This window comes from Lithobates pipiens, unplaced genomic scaffold, assembly GCF_037356315.1.
Source record: "Lithobates pipiens isolate NorthernLeopardFrog02 unplaced genomic scaffold, aLitPip1_a1.2 Scaffold_16, whole genome shotgun sequence".
Taxonomy (NCBI): Eukaryota; Metazoa; Chordata; class Amphibia; order Anura; family Ranidae; genus Lithobates; species Lithobates pipiens.
The window spans coordinates 167,852,830-167,879,586 of record NW_027507748.1 but is presented as its reverse complement, the minus strand read 5'-3'; the positions used below and the strand labels follow the sequence as shown (position 1 = coordinate 167,879,586).

At 39.1% G+C, this 26,757-nt stretch overlaps 1 protein-coding gene across 1 annotated transcript in view; it reads right to left on the bottom strand.

Moving 5' to 3' along the window:
• Nucleotides 1-26,757, bottom strand: part of POLA1 (DNA polymerase alpha 1, catalytic subunit) — a 539,463-nt gene that overhangs the window by 380,300 nt on the left and 132,406 nt on the right. Inside the window, exons 23-26 of the mRNA XM_077480771.1 lie at nucleotides 25,648-25,747; nucleotides 25,383-25,507; nucleotides 24,004-24,153; nucleotides 23,331-23,453 (exon numbers count right to left, since the gene is read on the bottom strand). Of these exons, the coding sequence (XP_077336897.1) occupies nucleotides 23,331-23,453; nucleotides 24,004-24,153; nucleotides 25,383-25,507; nucleotides 25,648-25,747 (498 nt within the window). The remainder of the gene's footprint in view (nucleotides 1-23,330; nucleotides 23,454-24,003; nucleotides 24,154-25,382; nucleotides 25,508-25,647; nucleotides 25,748-26,757) is intronic.

The following is a 26,757-nucleotide window of genomic DNA, read 5'->3' as shown; positions in this document are numbered from 1 at the left end:
TTTGAAGCACTGTAAAAGGTCATAAAGATTAAATCTAATATAAAGCTACAGCCCTTTTTCTCTACACCAGAAATTAATAGGAATTTAGTGTCCATTTTGCATGTAGTTTGATTTTGTAAATGTACCAAACATACTTCCGTGCGCTTTAGAAACGTGTGGCTTGTTATGTTTAGCTGGATATACCCTCCAAATCATGGCACCAGATATTAAATGAAAAGCTGTCATGAGAAAATTCTTTAGACTGCACTTGCAGATTTCGACCTATAAACAATAGCTAGCTTGGAGTCTATATGCCTCGGTCTTTAACCCTAGGATATGTATCAAGATTGGGAGTCCTAACTTCACTTTAGGTAACTAACAAAGAATCTATTTGACAACCAGGCAAATCACATTTTCAGGAGTAGGTCAGCAATGGCAAGCTACATTCTTCACAGATTTCCTTCTAAAAGCAGTTCTTACTAGTAGATTTTACCGACAGCCCCACTGACTAGATTGGGTATCATGAAGCAACCTTTCAGAATTAGATGTATACTGTAAGGACTACACCTTCACATTCATGCTAATCAAAGTTGTAGCTATTGGGACCCCTAGGTGTTATTAGGAATATTTGCTGCAGTACACAAAAAAATCCTGTCGCTTCATTCCTATAAATATAGTATCTAAAAAGGTTTGATTACCATATGCACAACTGTTATATCATTAAGAACTAAAGAGAAACAAGCCCATGTTTGTTTACCCAATGGATGTAAAACTTGGCACTAAAATACAACTCCATCATCATACCTTTTACCAGTTGCAGTAGAATTCTTGTTGGTTTTATAAAGATACACAAATAGAAATTTACAGCAACTGATTTTATTGTGCACGGAGTGGCCAGTGTCACCAGGACAGAATAAAAAAGTCAAAGCATTAATACAGTATAAAATCCTTGACATCATTTACTTTGTGTGACAATACCGTGCTGCTAACATTTAGTTACATTACAATACTGGGCAGAAATAATTTGTCAAGTCTTGCCACACACTTAAAAAGAATTTTAAAAAATGCAGTTAGTAAGTGCTATCTATATGTTCTATTCCAGGAAGGGGGGAGTGGGAAGATAAAGCTAGCATGACCTTCATAGCCGAACAACTGGCGCAGTGTAGAAAGCCCAACTATGAATCCTTGGCATGCTGGACCTGCTTTGATGACAGTCACATGACACAGTTGACATGTCACCATTAAAATAGTTGCTATTGTTTCAATTAACTCCATTTCATTTCATTGCAATACCACACTATCATAACATGGCAGCCAGGAATGGAAGCTTCTTAAAGTCAAAACTTGTAAAATGATTTACAATTGCACAGAGAAGGAATGAAGCTCACTGAAGATGGAGAACGTTAATGTAGTGTTCAGCTTTCAGAAACAAGAATACACTGATTTTGTGTATGTTTGCAAAGAAATTCAATATTAATTCAGTGGGGAATTTAAATAAAAAAAAATCTCTGCTCTGGCCAGTACAGGAAAGGACACAGAAAATATGTAATTCATCAAGTACCGAACTCAAAGCATTGTACAAAGCGACTGATCCTGTGTATCCATTTAGCAAATTCACAATGTAAATGACCCACAATCTTATAGTATCTGAACAGTTGTCCCTTTACATCCTCCTCTAACACTTTCCACATTGCTTCTCAATATAATTATATAGCCACTTTGACAACACTGTCACGTCACTCCCCTTTATTGTCAACATGTATATCTCTTGGCACTACTCCACATAACACACTAGTACATAGTTAATCTGATTGAAAGTTGAAAAGAAAAAACATACCAGTAACTCCATCCAGTTCAGCCTACAGAGGAAAAGAAAAAAAAAAAAACAAACACACACACACACACACACACACACACAATTCTTTAAACACAGTTGATCCAGAGTAAGGAAAAAAAACAAATTAAAAAGCATGAACCAATTTTCTCTAGCTGTGGAAATATCATTCCTGATCCCCTCCAAGAGACAATCAGATATTCCCTGAATCAACTTTACCTACAAAATGTTAGTATCCAGTTATATTTTGTACATTTAAGAAATAATGCAGGCATTTTCCACACAATCTGCTACTTTGGCCAGAACTAGCTCTTGTGAAAGTCCATTACACATTTTCACAGCTCTTACAGTGAAGAAATGTTCCGTATTTGGAGGTTAAACCTAATTTTTGCCAGACAAAACATGTCCCCTTGTCCTCTGTGACGACCTTAAAGTGAATAACTCAAACACCAAAGTTCACTATAGGGACCACTTGCGTATTTACACATGCTGATCATATCTCCCTTAATCTCTGCTTTTTGAGACTAAATTCCATTCCCCCAATCTTTCCTCAAAGCGGAGCTCCTCCATGCCTCAGTTTGGTTGCTCTGCACTTTCTCCAGTACCCCGATATCCTTTTTGTGAACTGGTTCCCAAAACCAAACTGCATATGGCAGATGAGGTATTACTAATGATTTTTACAAAGGCAAAATGATACAGAGGCTTAACAAAAATAAGTAATTATATGATTTGCAGGTGTGAAAGAGGTGAAGTGTCATGTTTAAAGTGGAAGTCATGTAAAATTCTTTTGCTTCCATTATGTGATGGAGACACCTAGCTAACGGATGGGAAGCCTCACTTCAGTCATTCAGCTTTGGCCGTACTTTGCCTTTACAAAAAACGTTGTGGTAGAAGCTCACCACTCGGCAAAACTTTAAGAGGCAGTAGTGGAATTCGTGGGCTTAGGTTGTTATTTGTAGGTAGAAGACTCAAGAGTATGAAAGAAAGGAATCGGTATCATAGGATCTTGCGTCGGGGTAGGGGTACAGCTAACAACCGACTGCTTTGCACCATCTGTAGCATGAGCGATATTAGTTTTTTAGTTATTTTTTTTCTCCCCTTAGATATTCCCCAGTAAAGGGGATCCCTTTTGAGGTACTCAAAATGGATGAAGAATGAGAGGGTATTTGCTTGTTCAGGAAAGGATACCTCAGGCATCGATGTCCTGTGTCTTTGCAGATGCAAGTAGCATGCAGCAGCCATGATTATTGAATTCTCAGCATCAGCCCAAATGCATTTGCAACTAGGTCAGCACCCAAACAGCAATGTGTGGGAAATCCTGCCAAAAAGGGCAACAGTAACATTAACATAGTGGAAACATTTACAGAGGGGGTAATAACACCTGACGTGTAAAAACAGAACACTGTCACAATTACAGGGAAACACTGTTGGAGAATTCATGCTGCTGCAGGTTTTTGTTACAGTGGGCATTCCCTGAATGGGTCTTCAGAGGCACTGCTGTGAGGGTCCAGGTACAGTTGCCAAGATGTGCATTGATGGCAATCTATAAACTGATAAAGCAATAAGCAGTTGGCTCTTGATAGCAGTGTCAATTGAAGTAGTAAAGAAACGGTGAAGAAATGGTATAGACTCTTCTTCAGGAGAAGAGGTCCATCACCAGAGGACATTACCAAAAATAACTGGAGTCTCATGGTGTGGTTATAGGAGTTGGGTGAACGGGGGGGCACTTACTATAAAGCAAAGTATCCAATCAGTGTTTTGCAGGCTCTATAGCATTAAAAAATAGAGCCTGCAATCCACCCTCAAGCAGCTGCACCATTGTCTGCAGTGTGAAAGCCCTCGGGCTTTCACACTGGAGCGGTCCGCTGGCAGGACGTTAGGAAAAGTCCTGCCAGCAGCTTCTTTGGAGCGGTGAAGGAGCGGTGTGTTTACTGCCCCACTACCGCTGCTCCCCATTGAAATCCATAGGGCAGCGCGTCCCTATCGGTAATATGCTGATATTGCGACACATTGCAGACGGTTTTAACCCTTTCGTGACCTCAAATCCGACGGTAAGACGCTGCTAAAAATAGCGTTTTACCGCTGACACTATGGGCAGCGCAGTGTGAAAGGGGTCAAAGTTATACACTCGTCAGTCATAGGTCTATTTCAAGAGATTTCACATTCTCTACTAAAAAATGTGTTATTCCTTGCTGTTCAGAGTTTAATGAGAGCCTCACGAAATATTCGATTTTGCCCACTCAATCATTTTACAGACATGGTTGGTTTTATGACAAGGATTTAACACTAAAATTGTTTGACACCAGGATTGGTTACCTACCCTGGGCAGATAACCACTGGAGATAACATTTGCTTGTTTCCAAATTTTAGGGGGATCAATGGAAGGTTAAATCGAGGTGGTTTTTAAGGGTGCCAGGGTATTTAACTGGCTCATGAGGGGTTAAGGAAAGCAACAATTTTCCTGTGGCAAAAAACAGCCCCTTGTTAGCTGGGCATAAAATATTCTATATGGAGGATCACTAGTCCCCTAATGATGACCCAAATCCTTTTTTTCCAACAAAGGCATGCAATCATATGCGCTGATCACATTGCTTTTTTGGAAAACTAAGTCATGTGATTAAAAAAAAAAAAAAAAAAAAAAAGGAGGTTTTTTAAGTGGTCTTGAGATAAAGACCCATATTAACAGATATAGGAAAAGCACCTCTAAGTGCAACAGCCAAAGAAAGTTTAAGGTACAGAAAAACTCACAAGTATACGCCTTGGGATGATGCATATCAGTGGAATAAAACCACTAGGTGTGGGTCCCCTATACGCAGCAGATGTTCAATACTTTTAACCACAAAAAAAAAAAATCACTAAGGCTACTTTCACACTGAGGTAATTTACAGTCGGTATATCACTAAAAAAAGCACCTGTAAAGCGCCTCTCCTGACACTCGTGTGAAAGCCGAGTGCTTTCACACTGGAGCAGTGTGCCTTACAGGACACAAAAAAAAAGTCCTGCAAGCAGCATCTTTGAGGCGCTTTAGGAGCGGTGCATACACCACTCCTAAAGCACCCCTGCCCATTGAAATCAATGGGCAGCGCTGCCAAAGTGGCGCTTTGAACCCGCTTTAGCCCGCTAGCGGCAAAAAAATCGACAGTAAAAATAGCAGCACTTTATTGCCGATGCCCCAGCGTGAAAGTGCCCTAAAGCAGTCCACAAAATTACAGCAAGGACAAAAAAAAATAGGTAACTGCAAAATAAATCTTGGTAAAATAATTGTCTTACTGTACCATAAAGCATCACACACAAACACACGGTGACTACTATGCAACTTAAAAAATAACAAAAGCATAAAAAAAAAATACAAGTTTAAGAATTTAGTAGTTAGAAATCTTCAAAGTAAAGACATCAGATAATCTGTTGTGTTTTCTTTATAAAATACAATAAGTAAAGCAGCACAGTAGCTGTGCCTGTTTGCTAAAGATCTCTAGATAAAAGGCACTGTTCAAACAAAAAAAAGAAGTGTCACTGTACATCATACTTTACGTGCTTGCAAAGTGAGCCTAGCTATTAAGCAAACTAGAAAGTTAGTTCTTCAATAACATTTTTATCACAGCAAATTCATAACAGAAATTATTGAAGACGATCAAGAGTGTTTGCTAAAACCAGTTCCTTAACATCTTTAGCTCAATGTGAGAAGAAATACTGAGAACAATGAAAGCTATAAATAAAAATTAAAAAGGAAAAAAGGAAGGCTGCAACAGTTGTGAAGAGGGTATAGCTTTCATTTGTGTCAGAAGTAGAAAGGGCATGGGCTAAACAAATCTCCACCAATAGCAAGAACTTTGTGATAATCTATCATACATGCTTGGCATGCCCTGTGTAACAGAGAAAGGTTGCTGGGCTTATCCAAGAGGTTCTGCCTTGTTATCCGGACCAGCTGCTAAGGACATAAAAAAAAAAAAAGAAGAAAAAAAACAAAGCAAAAAAAATAAAATAAATAAATACAAAAAACCCAAGGAGGAATCTATCGTGCACTTATAAAATGGGCCTTACTTGGTGCCAGTAAAGGACATGAATCGTCAAAAAAAAAAAAAAAAAGACAAATAATTCAAGGACAGCATACTGTAACAGCACTGATTTTCTTGTTATGCGAATAACAGGAGCTAAACAGGAAATACGAACCACACATTAATTCAAATGCTAGGCCATTAAAAAAAACAAGTGTTCAAGTAAATTGGAAATAAGTATTAAATTCAAGCTATTCAATTTCCTTTGCACTTATATTAACTTTTATACCGGTTCCATAATATGTAAAGACAACAAACATTGCTAATTTAATTACAAGTTGTCTGTGGTGAAAATGTTATTCCTGAGAACACCAACATACAAATGAACAAAAGAATTTGATGACGCAGGAACAACTTGGTCACTCACTTTTGAAAGAAAAAAAATGAATAGTGGGGAGTAGTAGCATGTGTTAATCCAGAAATTGACAGTTCAAAGGAATAAGCACAAGATACAGGTAGAAAAAATGCCAAAAACATAACCGCAAAGAAATGATAATCGGTTACATATCCCAATTACTCTGGAACAATTAAGATACCATCTTAAAGTATGCATATAGCCGCTGCTCTGAAAAGTGATACATCCTTGGATAGCTTTTCAGGGATGTTTTACAAGTGATGTGGAGGCAAAATGTTACCTTCCCCACTGGCTGAATTACAGCACCGCAAGCATTGCTCATGGTTACGGAGCGGTTCTGGCACGACCCCATAGAACTGAATTTGTTGGGTTTGGCAACTTTACCACCCAGCCAAAAGCAACATGGTGTTTTTTTATTTAAAAACAACATGTTATCCTCTCCACCTCCATGCAGTGGTTTTGCACCCAGCAGCCCGGGTCTTCCTCTTCTCAGGTCCATTTTGATGCACTTTTGGCCCCTCCTCCCAGAATACCTGAGCCACTGCTTTGTATCCCCATTGAGAGAGCCGTGACCTGGCCCGCCCCCTTTCTCCTCATTGGCTCACTGACTGACAGCAGTGGGAGTCAATAGCACTCTGCTGCTGTCTCAGCCAATCAGAAGGGAGAGTACCGGCCAGCTGAGTCTCTTGTGAAATATTGCTGGATTGGAGGGGGCTCAGGTTAGTATTAGGAGGGCTGCTTCACACAGGTGTTTTTTATCCTAATGCATTATGATAAACATTCTGCCTTTACAACCACTAAGCCCCCATACACACTATACAATTTTTGTTGTCCGATTTCCTTTAGATTTACCAAGACCATGTAGTGCAAGGGCCTGCCTGATTGCATAGAAATTGAAACTCTTAAAAAGAAGAATGGGGGGCTTTTTTCTGCTAATCATACTTGGCTAGGTGGGTGCAGCATCAGATCAATGCTGCAGCTGTCCTCTGCCATCTCTGCACTGAGAACTGAGCCACCGATGGCTCGGTCCTCACTCCACCCAGAGCCAAGCGATGCCAACTGTCAGTCCGCATCACTCCAGCTCTGAGCTGTGGAGAGGCCATCTCAGCGAATCGCTGAGACTGCCACCAGTCAAGGCAGCTGGTGGATCCAGACCTGGGAAGTCGGGATGACGCACTGCCTCGACTGCAGTGACATCAGCAGAGAGCGGACTTCAGACCACTCTTCGCTGAAAACGGGTCACAGGAGTGCAAAACTAATTGCACTCCTGTGACCCATAGGAGAAGACTAGCCTGAAGAGCTCAGGCTGGACTTCTCCTTTAAAGTTATAACCTCACATTATATGGTTTTGGTAAATCTAAAGGAAAAAAAATCTACAGAAAATGTTATAGCGTGTATCCAGCTTATCCACAGCATGTGTACAGCCATACGTTAGTGTTCAGATGGGCAATCAGCGGGCAGTAAAACTGTGGCTCAACTACCTGGTTCTACCTACCAACCTCACATGTGAATGAGCCCAAAGAGTTACAGGTGTGGCGTTCTGCCTCCCATTGCGATGAATAGCTGTACATTGCTATACTAGGGTTTATGCAGCAAGGTGCGGAATACAAAAAGTAGGAATACAAATACAATTTAAAGCTGAACCCCAAGCAGCTACAAAAAATAAATAAAAGTAAAGAGCTTAATATATTATTGCATAAACTTTTAAATTGAGTCAGTTTACAGGCCAAGTTCAACTTTTTTGCTGTCACATTTAAAAACAGCCAAGCTGTGTGGGCATCCACCTGTATAGCTGTGACATTCACAAGGATTTATGAATGAATAAACTACACGTCTCATTTGGCACAGCAGACAGCTTGCATTTCTCAATGGACAAGTGCGCTGATCAGCGGGCTCTTAGTCCATTCACTCTTACTCCAGCCTTCTAATGGAAGTTTGGTATGTTGCAGGATGGCTGGGAAGTGAGCTGGGAATTTTTATTTGTTGTTATACATTGCCCTTCTGCAAAGGCCAGTTATAGGTTGGGGTGGCTGGTATTTGTTTATACAGTTGAACTGATGTGGGGAAGCACTGGATAGCTTTGCCACCATTGTGCTTTTGCTGGGTATCCAGTGCATCCAGATACCTTAGAGAAGCGGGCTCCCTGCAAGCATACCTGCCCTCAATCTATCCATTACATATATGTCCCAACTTGGAAACGCTCAATTTATAGAGTTAGGACTGCAGTACTCCGGGGTAACGCAACGCGGCCTCTGCAACTTATGCATGTATTTGCAAATCTGATTCTTTAGCCTTTATTTACTTAAATCTGAGCTTGTATCAGCCTCTTGCAGCCCCTGTGCAGCAGAGCTCAGACTGGGAAAGGGAGAAGCAGCACAAGGAGCTGGTTATGCTCATGCTAAAATGGGACATGTTGCTAAGAGAATAAACTCACTAGTGTGCTGCCCCTGCTTTCACTGTCCAGTCACAGGTTACTGGAGGTACCATGACTTTAAGTGTCCCTCCCCCTTTTAACAGAGAAAAATCAGGTCTGACAGAGATGCATTTACATCTATAACCATAAGGGAGGAATTTAATATTCAGCATGTCATATGACATTTTCCCACATCACATACATACAGTATGTACCACATTGTCCATGTGGCCTACATCTAGGGAGGTGTTAACATTAGTTACAAATGCCGGCTCAAGTGTTGTATATTCCTAATGCAATGATAGTTTGTGGTTGCAAAAGTACCTTCAGAGATTTTTATAAACCTTTTAACCACTTGACCCCCAGGCCAATGCTGACATGTGTCTCATACATGTAAAAATCTGTTTTTACTAGATTATGCCCCATGCACCGCTAGGTTGAGCAAAAAAAACTATTAGTGTGTACTAGACCTTACATAGAACTCCAAGCGGTTTTTCAAATGCAATTTATTTTGGTGGGTGGGGGCAGGGGTGAGACACCCTTTAACGAATTTTTTAATATTTTAGTGAACACAAATATACAATTTTTTTGTAAAATATAAAAGATAGCGTTATGACAAGTAAGATGATAATAATGGGCTGATGGCGCTACCTCACTCAGTCAGAGACCCAAAGGGGTAAAGGTAGATAAATATATTAGACCCTGAGCTATACCCACAACCACATGTAGCATCCCAGACAATATTCAAATTATTTTTGTGGTATTAATTTTGGTGATCTCAAAAACATATATTGATATACTACACAGCCGACTATCTCTCAATGGTGTACAAAAACCCCTATTCGGGGGAGAAGTTACACTTATAATCGCACTGTATTTGTGCAATTCCTGTGCAGTTGCTATACCTGTGCGCAATTTGTATTACCGCTATAGTACCCTATAGGTGAAAAAATATATTATATTACAGTGAAAACCACCAAGACCATGAAAAATGCAAAGCAAAAGAAATAAAATCAAAATCAAAAAGTTGAAAAAGTCAAACGGCAGAAAAAATATAATAAAAAAGGTAAATAGATAAGTGTGCGGAGTGGTTCTCAACACCCCTTTTGCAAATGTGAAAGAAGAAAAAACCTAAAAAAAAAAAGTATAAATAGTATCCAAAAAATCAATAGGTTTATGTGTCTATCTATATAAAGTCCACAAAGAGTCTCTTATCAAGTGCTTTCAACCATGCGATTATTCTTTTTCAAATAACAGGAAGGTGACTTTTGTGATTAAGCCTGCTTATTGGTGACTTCCGTGCTCGTTCCCCCTCAAGGGTCCCCACTCACCGAATCCACGCACCCCCTAGGGGGTATATTGCCCGTAATCTGTGCTCCACTGGGTTGAGGATTCTTCTGATTGGCTCTGTCTTCAGTTTCCCCAAGGTTTATTGGAAACGATGAAAGAAGGAGGCTTTATTATCCGCCAATAGGTCCTCAAGAGAGAAAAAATCTATTCATGGTGTAGTATTCTCAATGACTGACCACTTGAGAAAAAAGGGGGGGACGGGCTGCAAAAAGGGTTCTTCAAAAACAGGATTTTTACAAAGAATATGGCTTCTGCAATATTTTATATACCTTCTAAATATGTATATAGCAGAGGGCTGATGATCATTCAAAAATATGCTTTATTACAAAAATATTTTATAATTACAAAAAAAAGGTAGGAATAAAGAGTTTTTGCATATACTAAAACATTACAGTGCTCGGTGCAAAAGACCACTTTTTTACAGATGTCCCTTTAAGCCACGACGTGCGATCTGCAGCAATTGCACTGTACGCCTGTATATTCAATGTATATGCATATACCAATACTTCATCTCAGAAAAAACACAAAAATAAAAATAGGAATAAAAGTAAAATTAGTTGTAAAAAATAAATAAAAAAACCGGAACAGCAAACAAAAATTTTTTAAAAAATAAAAAATAAAAATATATCTAAAAACAAAAGTCCTTCTATTAATGCAAACCAGCGCTGTACTCAAATGTATGGGGCCTAAGTAGCCAATTCTCTAGCGGGTCCCGTTTTATTTGGGGACTATAGGCTTCCCATGCACTGGATGCAGATCTACTTATCTCAATAAAGGAGTTTTCCTCCTATAGACCGAAGTTTGAAGGAAAATTGTTTGGCACCAGCCCGGTTCGCCCATCAACAGGAGTAGTCTCCTATTAGAACGGCGTGCGTTCCAACTGCGCTCCACCGGGTCAGGCGCACCGGAAATGACGTGGTGTACGTAATGACGCTGGACGCGTTTCGTCATAGACGTCCTCAGCAGCGATATCACGTACACCCATAACCACGTATTTTAAGGTGCCTGCACCGCCCATTCCCAGCCTTCAGCCAATCGCTGAGCTGGGCGGATCTACCGATTTGTTTACTTATTGCGTTCCACAGTAACTCTTACGAGCTAATTTTTATACTGATACTGCCAATGTATATGTGCTAGAAGAATGCTTTCTATCATAATGAGAGGTCGTATCTCAATCCCCCTTACTTAATACATAATGCTCTTAAAGGAAACCAAACTTTCACAGAAATAAAAGGGGAAAATTATTTTTTTAACAGAAATAAAAGGGGAAAATGTTTCTTAGTGGGAACTTCAATACACCCACCTAGGTCATTAATTTTATTTCCCTTATATTTATCTTTATTTTTTATTTTATATCCTTTATTCTTTATTTCAGAGAAAGGGGGTTTTTATTGAACTATTTGGTTACCAGATAGGTTCTACATTATCCTCTGAGTTATTTATACACATAGAACTTCTATTAACTATTTTTATATACCAGATATTACCTTGTAAAACTGATGTTGGTCAGAGAGTTTTTTAAAAAAAATTTTAAAATTTTTATATATGAACCTCCTATCAGTATTCAGGAAGTTCTTCCTACTTTTATAACTAAATTTACTCTTCATTCTCAGATAGAATCCCATAGGCCTCAAATGGGGAATTTGGATTATTTACTTCTTCTCATTGATAGGTTCATGTTCATGACCTGATTATTCCCACATTATTAGATTAGAGATTCATCCTTATCAGTTCCCCTACACCTACCCCATGGAGTTTCATATGTATATGCATAGGGGGGGACTTTAGGACTTCTCTAGCAGTCAGTAAGCCCTGGACAAAGGTATGTCCCTCCTTACTGTCTATGGATTTGCTATAAAGCAGTTGAGGTCTATGTCGATATTTAGCCCTTTCGGGGCCAAGGTGTTCAATCTGTATATCCAGCTGGTTTCGTTCTGAGATATAAGGGTGGTCATATTGCCCCCTCTCCAATTTTGTTTTATACAGTCGATACCATAAAATACCATTTTAGAAGGATCTCTATGGTGGAAAAGATCAAAATGTCTAGATACATTATGATTAGGGAACCCCTTCTTGATGTTATTAACATGTTCCCTGATCCTAATGTACAGTGGTCTAGTGGTTCTGCCCACATATTGTAAATTGCATGGACATTCCAGCACATAAGTCACGTGTGTGCTCCGACATGTAATGAGTTCTTTGATTTTGTATTCTGTGTGGTCTGTTTTAGATCTGAATGTTTTCCTCCTTCGAGGTTGGGGTTTACTAGCCCTACAGGCCAAGCATTTGTTACATTTATAGAACCCTTTCAATTCTTCCAGAAAGGTACTATTCTTAGGGCCATCGACTACATTGTGTGCTAGCATATTACGTAGTGTCGGCGCTCTCCTATAGATAAATTTTGGTTTCTTTGGGAGGATGGTTGGCAATACTTTATCTTCTTGAAGGATGGGCCAATATTTTTTTATTATTTTCTCTATTTCATAATATTGTACATTGTATCCGGTGATAAACGCTAGGTCAAATTTTTGTTTTTCTTTGATGGTTCTTCTTATCAGAGTATTTCTATCAGTGTTCCCAACTTCAGTTTTTATTTTAACCAACGACTCATACTTATATCCTTTTTCAACAAATTGTGCGACCAATTTGTCTGCTTGGGAAGAGAAATCCTCAATAGAATTACAATTCCTCCTGATTCTTAAAAGCTGTCCTTTTGGTATATTTGCTTTCCATTTAGGATGATGACAGCTTGAAGTAGGGATGTAGCTGTTTCTGTCCGTTTCTTTGAAGAAGGTTTTTGTGTGAAGAACATCATTCTTCTTGAAGATTTCTAGATCAAGGAATTCTATCTTTTGTTTGTCACATTTCCCACTAAATGTGAGTCCATACTTGTTGTTATCCAGATTAGATAGAAATCTTTCAAATTCTTCTGGGGTTCCGTCCCACAAGATCACTAGATCGTCAATGTACCGTCGAAAAAACTTTAGCTGGGGTATTTTCCTTGAGTAAATATACTCCTCCTCCCACAGATTCATCAACAGGTTGGCGACACTTGGTGCATACCGTGCACCCATAGCCACTCCTGTGGTCTGTACATAATAATGATGTCCGTACCAGAAATAGTTACAGGCCATGGCCATCTCAAGGCCCTCTAGGATGTATTGCACTTGTTCTTGTTTCATGTTAGTGTGTTTGTGTAGTGCTCTTTCTACTCCTATTAGACCGTCCTTCTGCACAATGCTTGTATACAGCGAGTTTACATCTATAGTAGCTAGTAAATATTGGTCTGTGCCTTGGATGTTGTTCAAAAGCTCTATAAGTTGGGCACTATCCCTGAGATAGGACTTGCCCTTCAGTACCAACGGCTTCAGGAAGATGTCTAGGTATTCCCCCAATCTTGAAAAAACAGAATTTATACCACTGATGATTGGCCTTCCAGGTGGTTTATCTACTCTTTTATGTATTTTTGGATTGTAATACATAACAGGTGTTTTGGTTGAGTTTGACACCAAATATTCGGCCTCTTTGTCATTGAGAATCCCCATTAATTGCCCTTTTTTCACATAGGCTTTCAGTTGGGCTTCATATCTTGGTTTCGGGTTGCCCTTCAATTTTTTATATGTATTCTCGACTTGTAGTAGATTTTTCATTTCCTCTTGATAGTCACTCTTATTCAGAATCACTAGGCCACCTCCCTTGTCTGCTGGCCTTATCACTACTTCTTTATTGTCTCCCAATTTTTTGATCGTTTTCCATACATTATTCGATCTCTTATTTTTACTATCTTTGAGTTTTCTCAAATCTTTTTCCACCATTTTACTGAAAGCTGTCAAACATTGGTTTCCTGCTGTATTTGGATTGAACACTGATTTGTTTTTCAGTTCTGTTTGAGTGTATAATGATTCCTTTCTCACTTTGCTTTCCGTATTTATTGCAAAGTGTTTTTTTAAATTCAATTTTCTCATAAATTTTTTGAGGTCTATAAAGGTTTCGAACTTATTAAGGTGTTTATCCGGGGCATATTTTAAGCCTAAGTCCAAGATTTTCATTTCCTCTTCACTGAATTCTACTTTACTTAGATTATATATCCCTTTTCCTATTATGTTCTTCTTCTTTTTCTTGTTCTTTCCTCCTCGGCATCCCCTATATTTCCTTCTCTTTCGCCATATCCTTGAGTATCCTCCATTCTCCTCCTGTATTGGTTGTTCCAGTTCCCTCTCGGGACCCACTGTCCCCTGTCTTCTCTGTGATCTTCCCTGTGTTGTTCTGTCCTGTATGGGCCTTCTCTGAACTGTCTTCTCTCTCCATTGCCTCCTCTCCATCTCGGGGTTCTGTAGGGTACCCTTGCAGTCCATCTGCCCGGTGGTCTGTCTCTTGGGCCGTTCCCACGAAAATCCCCATATCCTCTTGTTGGTTTCCTAGGTGGATATCTGAATTCTCTCCTATACTGAATATCCTCCTGCGGGTATGTATTATATGTGTATTCCCTTAATACATACCCGCAGGAGGATATTCAGATATTCAGGATATGGGGATTTTCGTGGGAACGGCCCAAGAGACAGACCACCGGGCAGATGGACTGCAAGGGTACCCTACAGAACCCCGAGATGGAGAGGAGGCAATGGAGAGAGAAGACAGTTCAGAGAAGGCCCATACAGGACAGAACAACACAGGGAAGATCACAGAGAAGACAGGGGACAGTGGGTCCCGAGAGGGAACTGGAACAACCAATACAGGAGGAGAATGGAGGATACTCAAGGATATGGCGAAAGAGAAGGAAATATAGGGGATGCCGAGGAGGAAAGAACAAGAAAAAGAAGAAGAACATAATAGGAAAAGGGATATATAATCTAAGTAAAGTAGAATTCAGTGAAGAGGAAATGAAAATCTTGGACTTAGGCTTAAAATATGCCCCGGATAAACACCTTAATAAGTTCGAAACCTTTATAGACCTCAAAAAATTTATGAGAAAATTGAATTTAAAAAAACACTTTGCAATAAATACGGAAAGCAAAGTGAGAAAGGAATCATTATACACTCAAACAGAACTGAAAAACAAATCAGTGTTCAATCCAAATACAGCAGGAAACCAATGTTTGACAGCTTTCAGTAAAATGGTGGAAAAAGATTTGAGAAAACTCAAAGATAGTAAAAATAAGAGATCGAATAATGTATGGAAAACGATCAAAAAATTGGGAGACAATAAAGAAGTAGTGATAAGGCCAGCAGACAAGGGAGGTGGCCTAGTGATTCTGAATAAGAGTGACTATCAAGAGGAAATGAAAAATCTACTACAAGTCGAGAATACATATAAAAAATTGAAGGGCAACCCGAAACCAAGATATGAAGCCCAACTGAAAGCCTATGTGAAAAAAGGGCAATTAATGGGGATTCTCAATGACAAAGAGGCCGAATATTTGGTGTCAAACTCAACCAAAACACCTGTTATGTATTACAATCCAAAAATACATAAAAGAGTAGATAAACCACCTGGAAGGCCAATCATCAGTGGTATAAATTCAGTTTTTTCAAGATTGGGGGAATACCTAGACATCTTCCTGAAGCCGTTGGTACTGAAGGGCAAGTCCTATCTCAGGGATAGTGCCCAACTTATAGAGCTTTTGAACAACATCCAAGGCACAGACCAATATTTACTAGCTACTATAGATGTAAACTCGCTGTATACAAGCATTGTGCAGAAGGACGGTCTAATAGGAGTAGAAAGAGCACTACACAAACACACTAACATGAAACAAGAACAAGTGCAATACATCCTAGAGGGCCTTGAGATGGCCATGGCCTGTAACTATTTCTGGTACGGACATCATTATTATGTACAGACCACAGGAGTGGCTATGGGTGCACGGTATGCACCAAGTGTCGCCAACCTGTTGATGAATCTGTGGGAGGAGGAGTATATTTACTCAAGGAAAATACCCCAGCTAAAGTTTTTTCGACGGTACATTGACGATCTAGTGATCTTGTGGGACGGAACCCCAGAAGAATTTGAAAGATTTCTATCTAATCTGGATAACAACAAGTATGGACTCACATTTAGTGGGAAATGTGACAAACAAAAGATAGAATTCCTTGATCTAGAAATCTTCAAGAAGAATGATGTTCTTCACACAAAAACCTTCTTCAAAGAAACGGACAGAAACAGCTACATCCCTACTTCAAGTTGTCATCATCCTAAATGGAAAGCAAATATACCAAAAGGACAGCTTTTAAGAATCAGGAGGAATTGTAATTCTATTGAGGATTTCTCTTCCCAAGCAGACAAATTGGTCGCACAATTTGTTGAAAAAGGATATAAGTATGAGTCGTTGGTTAAAATAAAAACTGAAGTTGGGAACACTGATAGAAATACTCTGATAAGAAGAACCATCAAAGAAAAACAAAAATTTGACCTAGCGTTTATCACCGGATACAATGTACAATATTATGAAATAGAGAAAATAATAAAAAAATATTGGCCCATCCTTCAAGAAGATAAAGTATTGTCAACCATCCTCCCAAAGAAACCAAAATTTATCTATAGGAGAGCGCCGACACTACGTAATATGCTAGCACACAATGTAGTCGATGGCCCTAAGAATAGTACCTTTCTGGAAGAATTGAAAGGGTTCTATAAATGTAACAAATGCTTGGCCTGTAGGGCTAGTAAACCCCAACCTCGAAGGAGGAAAACATTCAGATCTAAAACAGACCACGCAGAATACAAAATCAAAGAACTCATTACATGTCGGAGCACACACGTGACTTATGTGCTGGAATGTCCATGCAATTTACAATATGTGGGCAGAACCACTAGACCACTGTACATTAGGATCAGGGAACATGTTAATAACATCAAGAAGGGGTTCCCTAATCATAATGTATCTAGACATTTTGATCTTTTCCACCATAGAGATCCTTCTAAAATGGTATTTTATGGTATCGACTGTATAAAACAAAATTGGAGAGGGGGCAATATGACCACCCTTATATCTCAGAACGAAACCAGCTGGATATACAGATTGAACACCTTGGCCCCGAAAGGGCTAAATATCGACATAGACCTCAACTGCTTTATAGCAAATCCATAGACAGTAAGGAGGGACATACCTTTGTCCAGGGCTTACTGACTGCTAGAGAAGTCCTAAAGTCCCCCCCTATGCATATACATATGAAACTCCATGGGGTAGGTGTAGGGGAACTGATAAGGATGAATCTCTAATCTAATAATGTGGGAATAATCAGGTCATGAACATGAACCTATCAATGAGAAGAAGTAAATAATCCAAATTCCCCATTTGAGGCCTATGGGATTCTATCTGAGAATGAAGAGTAAATTTAGTTATAAAAGTAGGAAGAACTTCCTGAATACTGATAGGAGGTTCATATATAAAAATTTTAAAAATTTTTTTAAAAAACTCTCTGACCAACATCAGTTTTACAAGGTAATATCTGGTATATAAAAATAGTTAATAGAAGTTCTATGTGTATAAATAACTCAGAGGATAATGTAGAACCTATCTGGTAACCAAATAGTTCAATAAAAACCCCCTTTCTCTGAAATAAAGAATAAAGGATATAAAATAAAAAATAAAGATAAATATAAGGGAAATAAAATTAATGACCTAGGTGGGTGTATTGAAGTTCCCACTAAGAAACATTTTCCCCTTTTATTTCTGTTAAAAAAATAATTTTCCCCTTTTATTTCTGTGAAAGTTTGGTTTCCTTTAAGAGCATTATGTATTAAGTAAGGGGGATTGAGATACGACCTCTCATTATGATAGAAAGCATTCTTCTAGCACATATACATTGGCAGTATCAGTATAAAAATTAGCTCGTAAGAGTTACTGTGGAACGCAATAAGTAAACAAATCGGTAGATCCGCCCAGCTCAGCGATTGGCTGAAGGCTGGGAATGGGCGGTGCAGGCACCTTAAAATACGTGGTTATGGGTGTACGTGATATCGCTGCTGAGGACGTCTATGACGAAACGCGTCCAGCGTCATTACGTACACCACGTCATTTCCGGTGCGCCTGACCCGGTGGAGCGCAGTTGGAACGCACGCCGTTCTAATAGGAGACTACTCCTGTTGATGGGCGAACCGGGCTGGTGCCAAACAATTTTCCTTCAAACTTCGGTCTATAGGAGGAAAACTCCTTTATTGAGATAAGTAGATCTGCATCCAGTGCATGGGAAGCCTATAGTCCCCAAATAAAACGGGACCCGCTAGAGAATTGGCTACTTAGGCCCCATACATTTGAGTACAGCGCTGGTTTGCATTAATAGAAGGACTTTTGTTTTTAGATATATTTTTATTTTTTATTTTTTAAAAAATTTTTGTTTGCTGTTCCGGTTTTTTTATTTATTTTTTACAACTAATTTTACTTTTATTCCTATTTTTATTTTTGTGTTTTTTCTGAGATGAAGTATTGGTATATGCATATACATTGAATATACAGGCGTACAGTGCAATTGCTGCAGATCGCACGTCGTGGCTTAAAGGGACATCTGTAAAAAAGTGGTCTTTTGCACCGAGCACTGTAATGTTTTAGTATATGCAAAAACTCTTTATTCCTACCTTTTTTTTTGTAATTATAAAATATTTTTGTAATAAAGCATATTTTTGAATGATCATCAGCCCTCTGCTATATACATATTTAGAAGGTATATAAAATATTGCAGAAGCCATATTCTTTGTAAAAATCCTGTTTTTGAAGAACCCTTTTTGCAGCCCGTCCCCCCCTTTTTTCTCAAGTGGTCAGTCATTGAGAATACTACACCATGAATAGATTTTTTCTCTCTTGAGGACCTATTGGCGGATAATAAAGCCTCCTTCTTTCATCGTTTCCAATAAACCTTGGGGAAACTGAAGACAGAGCCAATCAGAAGAATCCTCAACCCAGTGGAGCACAGATTACGGGCAATATACCCCCTAGGGGGTGCGTGGATTCGGTGAGTGGGGACCCTTGAGGGGGAACGAGCACGGAAGTCACCAATAAGCAGGCTTAATCACAAAAGTCACCTTCCTGTTATTTGAAAAAGAATAATCGCATGGTTGAAAGCACTTGATAAGAGACTCTTTGTGGACTTTATATAGATAGACACATAAACCTATTGATTTTTTGGATACTATTTATACTTTTTTTTTTTTTAGGTTTTTTCTTCTTTCACATTTGCAAAAGGGGTGTTGAGAACCACTCCGCACACTTATCTATTTACCTTTTTTATTATATTTTTTCTGCCGTTTGACTTTTTCAACTTTTTGATTTTGATTTTATTTCTTTTGCTTTGCATTTTTCATGGTCTTGGTGGTTTTCACTGTAATATAATATATTTTTTCACCTATAGGGTACTATAGCGGTAATACAAATTGCGCACAGGTATAGCAACTGCACAGGAATTGCACAAATACAGTGCGATTATAAGTGTAACTTCTCCCCCGAATAGGGGTTTTTGTACACCATTGAGAGATAGTCGGCTGTGTAGTATATCAATATATGTTTTTGAGATCACCAAAATTAATACCACAAAAATAATTTGAATATTGTCTGGGATGCTACATGTGGTTGTGGGTATAGCTCAGGGTCTAATATATTTATCTACCTTTACCCCTTTGGGTCTCTGACTGAGTGAGGTAGCGCCATCAGCCCATTATTATCATCCAACTTTTAAACACAACCTGGACTTCAGATTGTGTTCTTAGGGAGGCAGCAACCTCAGAGTGACTAATATAAATAGGTCTAAATTTTATATATGTATTGGTTATAAAGTTATACCTCATAAAAACTACAACCAGTGAAACATTATCAAATAAAGTTAGGGGGCGATATAGGCATTCTCATACACTCCTGTTTGATTGTGACCTGATCCATAAGCGCGGCCTCTTGTGTATAGTTATGACAAGTAACACACATGTCACGCAATAAAACTGCACACGCCCATGGAATGGCAGCAAACTACTTTATAAATTATGGGCGGGCCCTTCTGCCATCTGTAAAGGTGATATAGCGGCTGTATACAGTGCCTTGCAAAAGTATTCACCCCCCTTGGCATTTTCCATGTTTTGTTACCTCACAACCTGGAACATGGATTGTTTGAGGATTTGTAACCCTTAATCTACAGAACATGCCCACAACTTTGAAGATTTGTTTATTTTTATTGTGAAGCAAATAGACAAAACAACAGAAAAGGTCAATGTGAATAACTACCCCCCCCAGTCAATACTTTGTAGAGCCAAGTTTTGAGGCCATCACAGCTCTAAGTCGCTTTGGATAAGTCTCTGAGCTTGCCTCATCTTAACATTGGGATTTTTGCCCATTCCTCCTTGCAAAACTGCTCCAGCTCCTTCAAGTTGGATGGTTTGTACTTGTGAACAGCAATCTTTAAGTCTGACCACAGATTTTCTATTGGATTGAGGTCTGGGCTTAGGCCATTCCAACACATTTACATGTTTCCCCTTAAACCACTCAAGTGTTGCTTTTGCAGTGTGTTAGGAGTCATTGACCTGCTGGAAGGTCAACCTCCGCCCTAGCCTCAAATCACACACAGAGTGGTTCAGGTTTTTCTCAAGAATATCCCTGTATTTAGCACCATCCATCTTTTCCTCAACTCTGACCAGTTTCCCAGTCCCAAGACATTCTCACAGCATGATGCTGCCACCACTATGTTTCACTGTGGGGATGGTGTTCTTTGGGCGATGTGATGTGTTGGGTTTGCTCCAAAGTTTTCTTTGATGGCCAAAAAGTTACATTTTAGTCTCATCAGACCAGAGCACCTTCCTCCATACATTTTGGGAGTCTCCCACATGCCTTTTCGCAAACTCAAAACGTGCCATTTTGTTTTTTTGCTGAAAGTAATGGCTTTCTTCTGGCCACTCTGCCATAAAGCCCAACTCTATGGAGCCTATACACACCAGTTTTTTTTTTTTTTTAAGGTTAATAGCCGATCTAAACAATAAATCGCCCAACTAATCGATTATTAAAATAATCGTTAGTTGCAGCCCCTATTGTCATCCTATATACAGATACATGACAGAACTTGTGACACTTAGATTGCACACAGGTGCACATAATTTCACTAATTATGTGACTTCTGAAGGTAATTGGTTGCACCAGAAATTTTTATGGGTTTGATAAAAGGGGGCGAATACATACGCACATGCCAATCAGGTTTTTTATTTCTGGATGCGCTGTCCCCTGTAGTCCAGCGCATCCATCTTCTCGGTGGGTCTCGCTGCTCCCCTGCTGTCATTCGGCGAAGCCGCAATGACGTCACTCCCGCGCATGCGCACGGGAGCCGACACGTGCGGCATCTCCGTAGTTGACGGTGCCGCGCTCAGTGTGCATGCGTGCCGCTGTCTTTCGGCGCATGCGCCATAGACAGCGGTGCCTATCTTTCGGCAAATATCTCCTAAACCGTGTAGGTTTAGGAGATATTTCTTGGACCTACAGGTAAGCCTTAATCTAGGCTTACCTGTAGGTCAAAGTGGTTTGTAAGGGTTTACAACCACTTTAACTGGAACTCACAATTTAGATGTAGCAGCTGCTAAGATGAGCCACTTGTTCTATTCCATGCACAAAGACATGATGACTGTGTGGAGATCTCCTTTAAACTACAACTTAACATTCGCTTTAATTTTCAAACCAGCTTTTTACAAACCATTGCACCAATCTCATACCCCATTCAACAGTATAAGAAAGAACAAAAGTGCAGTACCACTTGGCGGCAAAGTCAGTTTGCTGAATCGGGTATGGTATTTACTCTAGCTCTTGTTCGGATTTTAAAATCAGACATATAAATAACGTATATAAAATATCAAGAAAAAAAAAAAAGTAGACAACCGAAGAAAAAAAAAAAATTATGGAAGACAGCTGCAGAGAGTAAAACTGGCACCAGCGTACAAAACTGGAATATGATACCTACAGCCATTACTGAACAACTGAAAAATCTGCTGGCGAACTATAAAACAATAATTATGTATCACATATATAAAGGACAGTATATCCATGTGCTAGATACAGCTGCATTATGATTCAACTCTGACATACTGACTATAAGAATAATGTAAACCTCAAGCTCATGTTTAAAAAAAAAAAAAAAAAGTGGGAAATGAATAAGAGCCCTAAAAGTTATTTTTACCATCCTTGACCACCCCTCAAAAAGCTGTAGCTTTGGTGAGTATACTAAAACGGAAATCTTCACAACATTCTAGTCATTTCTTATCTTACCAGAGACCACATTAATGAAATGAGGAGTCTGAAATAGCAACATGAGCCCTGAACACAGCTACAAGTACCAAATATCCGTTCTAATTAAACACTTCCCAAAAAAACAAAAGAATACCCAGCACTCAAATTACTCCAATTTAAAAAAAATATATTATATATATATATATATATATATATATATATATATATAACAGCACAAGGACCATTTCTAAAGACAAATAAAAGTAGTAGATTTTGTAATTGTTGATTTACTCATACCATCCACTTGAAGGGGCAGGACCAAAAAACATTTGGAGCCTTTTAAAGCTTTTTATGGGACTCCTTAGCAGTGAAAACAAAAGTTCAGACGCATGAAATCTCTTAATTGTTTAATGATTGTAAAGCATCTATCGCCACCTAGTGAAACAACTAGTAGTACAAGAAACTCATCAGGTCTGAATGAGACATTTTTACTCTAGCATAGCTCATCATTACTGGGAGAAGCCATCCTCACTGCAGGATATTTCCCCTCTTCATCACTTCCTAGAAAGACTGGGAGAAACTTGGAGGTATCTTAGTTTTCAGGTACACGATAACCATTTTAATAAAAAAAAAAAAGAAATCAAAACAACATATCTTAATTCTGGAATTATGATTAATCAGAAATCTATACCCATCGACTTCAGAAGGTCCATTATTACATTAACAGGATGGAGAGGGGGGAATTTTGAAACTTTTCCAACAACACAGTGTCTTAGTTGCCAAAACAACCCTTGGCTGAAATACTTTTCATGTTCCTGAGAACATCTTTCCAAAACATTTCTGGTGTACGGAACTAGGCATTAATATAAATTGTGAAATAAGTCAGATGTTTGATCACACTGACCTTGGATTACACTTTAAAAAACAGTGAGCTGTGTACTACACATGTTATTTGTACACCCTCAGTGAACGCGGTCTCCTAAAAAAACATTCTTTCTAACCATGTCATACAATGGTAAAAGTATATTTCCTGCCCTGCAATCTGCACGTTTAAGTGTAGAGAGTGTACACCGATTAAGTCACTAGAAATCTTATGTAAAGAAGTTTAATAAATATAAAAAGGAAGGTCTGCGGTACAGCAAGTCAAGAATGAACTCACCTCTCGTCCCTGGTGAGTGACCAGCGCAGCCAAGGGTTTGGCATAGAATCTACTGTATGAAAATCCTAAACATCCGTACATACTGTTGGCAGTAAGCTTCAGAGCCTTCTGTCTGATGTCATACTGAAATAAAAGGGAAACAAAAACAAGACACAAATGGAGTGACTTGACAATGCTATGGTCTGCTACTGTAATACTAAATGAACAATTGGTGATTGGCCAAGAAAACACTCAAATTTAAAACTGCACAATAGCAAAAATATATTTATTGGGAGATAACATTAAAATCATTACTAGCAATTAATGAAAAGGTGCAATCCTCACCCAAAACAACCTAAAAATTCAAATACAGCAATAACAGATCAATTTGAACATTGTATTCCGCCATAATTCCCTTAAGCAACCTTTCCCTTATGTTAAGATGAAGAATGTATTCAGTCTTCTGTTAGATCACAGAAGCACATTAAAATGCCAGGTGAACTACACAACTTGATTGTTCATTTTAAAATCGACAGTATAACACTTATATTAAAATGCTGAGTAAAACCAGAATAGAAACTACAAAAAAAGAAAAAAAAAAAAAAAAAAAAAAAGCTTAGAAAGGTTTAGGAACATGAAGCATACAACAAGGCACTTTTATGTTTGGCAGAACAGGCCCTCTGCACATAATTACCTGCAAATACAAGTCAGGGTTCAGGTCAGGCTGTTTCATCAGCTGCTTGACATGACGTCTTCTCTCCACCAGCTTCCGGATCTCCCGAGGTAAGATTCCCATCTCCAGATCTGGAAGAGGCAGCTCTGGAATTTCATCTTGATCTTCACCCTGCAAACCATTATGCAGCGTAATCCTTAATTCAGCTTCCTTCTCATTCCTAACAGTCATGCTTCTTAATCACCAACACTCGCTAGCCCCTAGCAGCAATAATCTGTCCTAAACCGCTGTTCCTGCTCAAATGTGCTGATTATCTTGCAAGACGCCAAGCAGTCAAAAAAAGAAAAATCAGAATCTAGCAGACCACTTTCAGGGACAAAAATGCAGCAATTTTATTCATAAAATGGGGGGGGAAAAAAAAACATTGCTTGTTGCAGCCTAGATGTATAATTAACCCCTTGCTTACAGCAAGTATGCAAAGCAAGATTTAGCCTTTTTTCAACCATAAGCCTGTTACAATGTATGTTGACAGTTATAAACGTATACACTTGATTTTTGACAAAATAATAGCTTTGAGCCTGGTTAGGAAAGTAAATAGGATATTAACATCTGCTAATACTTGAAAGCCTGAGGTTTAAACATACACCTTAGGTGGAAAGTTCCTGAAGGATGCAAAGCGTTACACCAGGCATTTGAACTTGAATGTATCCTTTGTGTTTAAAAATTCCCTTTATTGCTCAATATATAGATCTCAAAAACAGAGGTGTGCAAGCCTGCCGAAAAACATTTTCCTTTAATAGTACCATCGTTTATAAATTCAGCTGCACGTGAACCAAGAACAAAATTTTAAAAAATAATCAGCTGCGCCTGCACCTTAGATTGAAGCAGAGCAAAAGTTACTGTATATTAAAAAATTGCATTTAAAAGAGGTTTAAAGTTGGCAGTATCAGAAAGCAATGCAGAATTAAATCCTAATAACTGAAAACTCCATTAGCAGGGCCCAACTGTTCCTTCTGTATTGAACTATATAATTGTACTGTCCCCTTTATATTGTAAAGCACCACGTAAACTGTTGGTAGCGCTATATAAACTCTGTATAATAATAATAATAATAATAATAATAATAATAATGTTCTCACCACCTAGAAGAAAGGCTAGCACAGCAGCATCATGCTAGAACATTAGGCTAGGTTAAAAAATTGCCTATGGAAACACTTAGATGGCAAGCTAACAAAGTTAAATATGAGCTGTGCAAACCTGTTCAACCTAAATATATATTTTGGTTAACCAATACATACTAATTGCTTAAAGAAAACAATGTTTTTGAATATTTGTTTTCCACATATCATAATAGAAGGAAGATGGTCACATGTGAATTTGCCATGGGTCATCCCACTCACCTCTTTTGTGTTCTGACTATTAGTAGCTGTCCGATGCACTGTGGTGAAGCAGATGTTATACTCTTGTATGATTGAAGGGTACAAGCTATTAAAATCCAGGAGAAGTATGAATTTGTCATAAAAACCTACAAAGAACAATAGGAATATGTTTAATTGAGGCAAGTACACACAGGAAAATACATGTACCTAGACATTTTGAGCAACGGGGGGGGGGGGGGGGGGGGGGGGGGGGGGGCTTGGGGGGGCTGGACAACACATCTCTCACCAACTTTAGGGTCCAGAACTAAGCCACCAGCATATGCAGCTTTCTTTCGAACTTTCTTGTTCTTATTTTGATCAGTATCCATGTCTTCATCATCCTCTACCTGCAATACAACTGTTGTCACTTAACATTCAGATTTAAAAAATATAATTGAATAGTTAGCGCTATGCCCTTACAAAATTTTGGTCCAGGGCTCAGTTTCTGGTACAAGCATTTGTCCATTTCCTCTTTGTGTTTAACCTCTTGGCATCCACGCTATAGCCGAATGACGGCCACAGCGCGGACCTGAATTTCCAGGAGGCCGTCATATGACGGCCTCCCCTTTGCAAGTATCCCGTGCACGCTGTGATCAGAGCCACTGAGACTCGGGTGATCACAGATCAGAGTAAGGGGCCGGTACCGGCCCCTTACCACGTGATCAGCTGTGAGCCAATGGCAGCTGATAACATAATGTAAACAAAAACTTGGTAATTCATTTTTTTTCTCCTCACGCCAACAACTGAATAGTGAGCTGAAAACAATGTGCGTGTTCCACCTAGATCATAAATTAACATGTATGTGGTCAACTCTGCTAACTATTACTATAACACTGAATTCAAAACATAAAAAAGGATTTAAAGATCTAAAGAGCCCTTTCAGCACATCTGTGGACATGTAGGAATTTACCAGCACACACACACACACATGTCGTCATCTTTGTGCCTGTGCAGCGGAGAAAGACGTGCATGTGCAAATATGCTGGAGAAATCCATGTGTGTTGGCGCACTGCAGGGCTCAGTAGGACCCACAGAAACCGGGAGGGGGGCATAGCAATGCAAATGTCAATTTTTTTCCTTTGATTTTTACCTGGTGGTCCAGCCTGCAAGTCTCTTATTTTTCACTTTCCTTCGGGCTTGGTTCACACTAGTGCGGTTTTGCAAACCATGTTTTGTGCCGGCATAGCAGCCCATTCATTTGAATAGGCTGCCGTGCACCTGAAAAGCAGGGAAAGGGTCCCAGCATTATTTTTTAAATTGCAGCCCGCATGGAAACTACAAGTGCAGTGCGTTTTGGTGCAGGAAGCAGCTGCTGCGATTTCCAGTGCGTGCAGGTGCAATTTGGCTCAAAGGCACC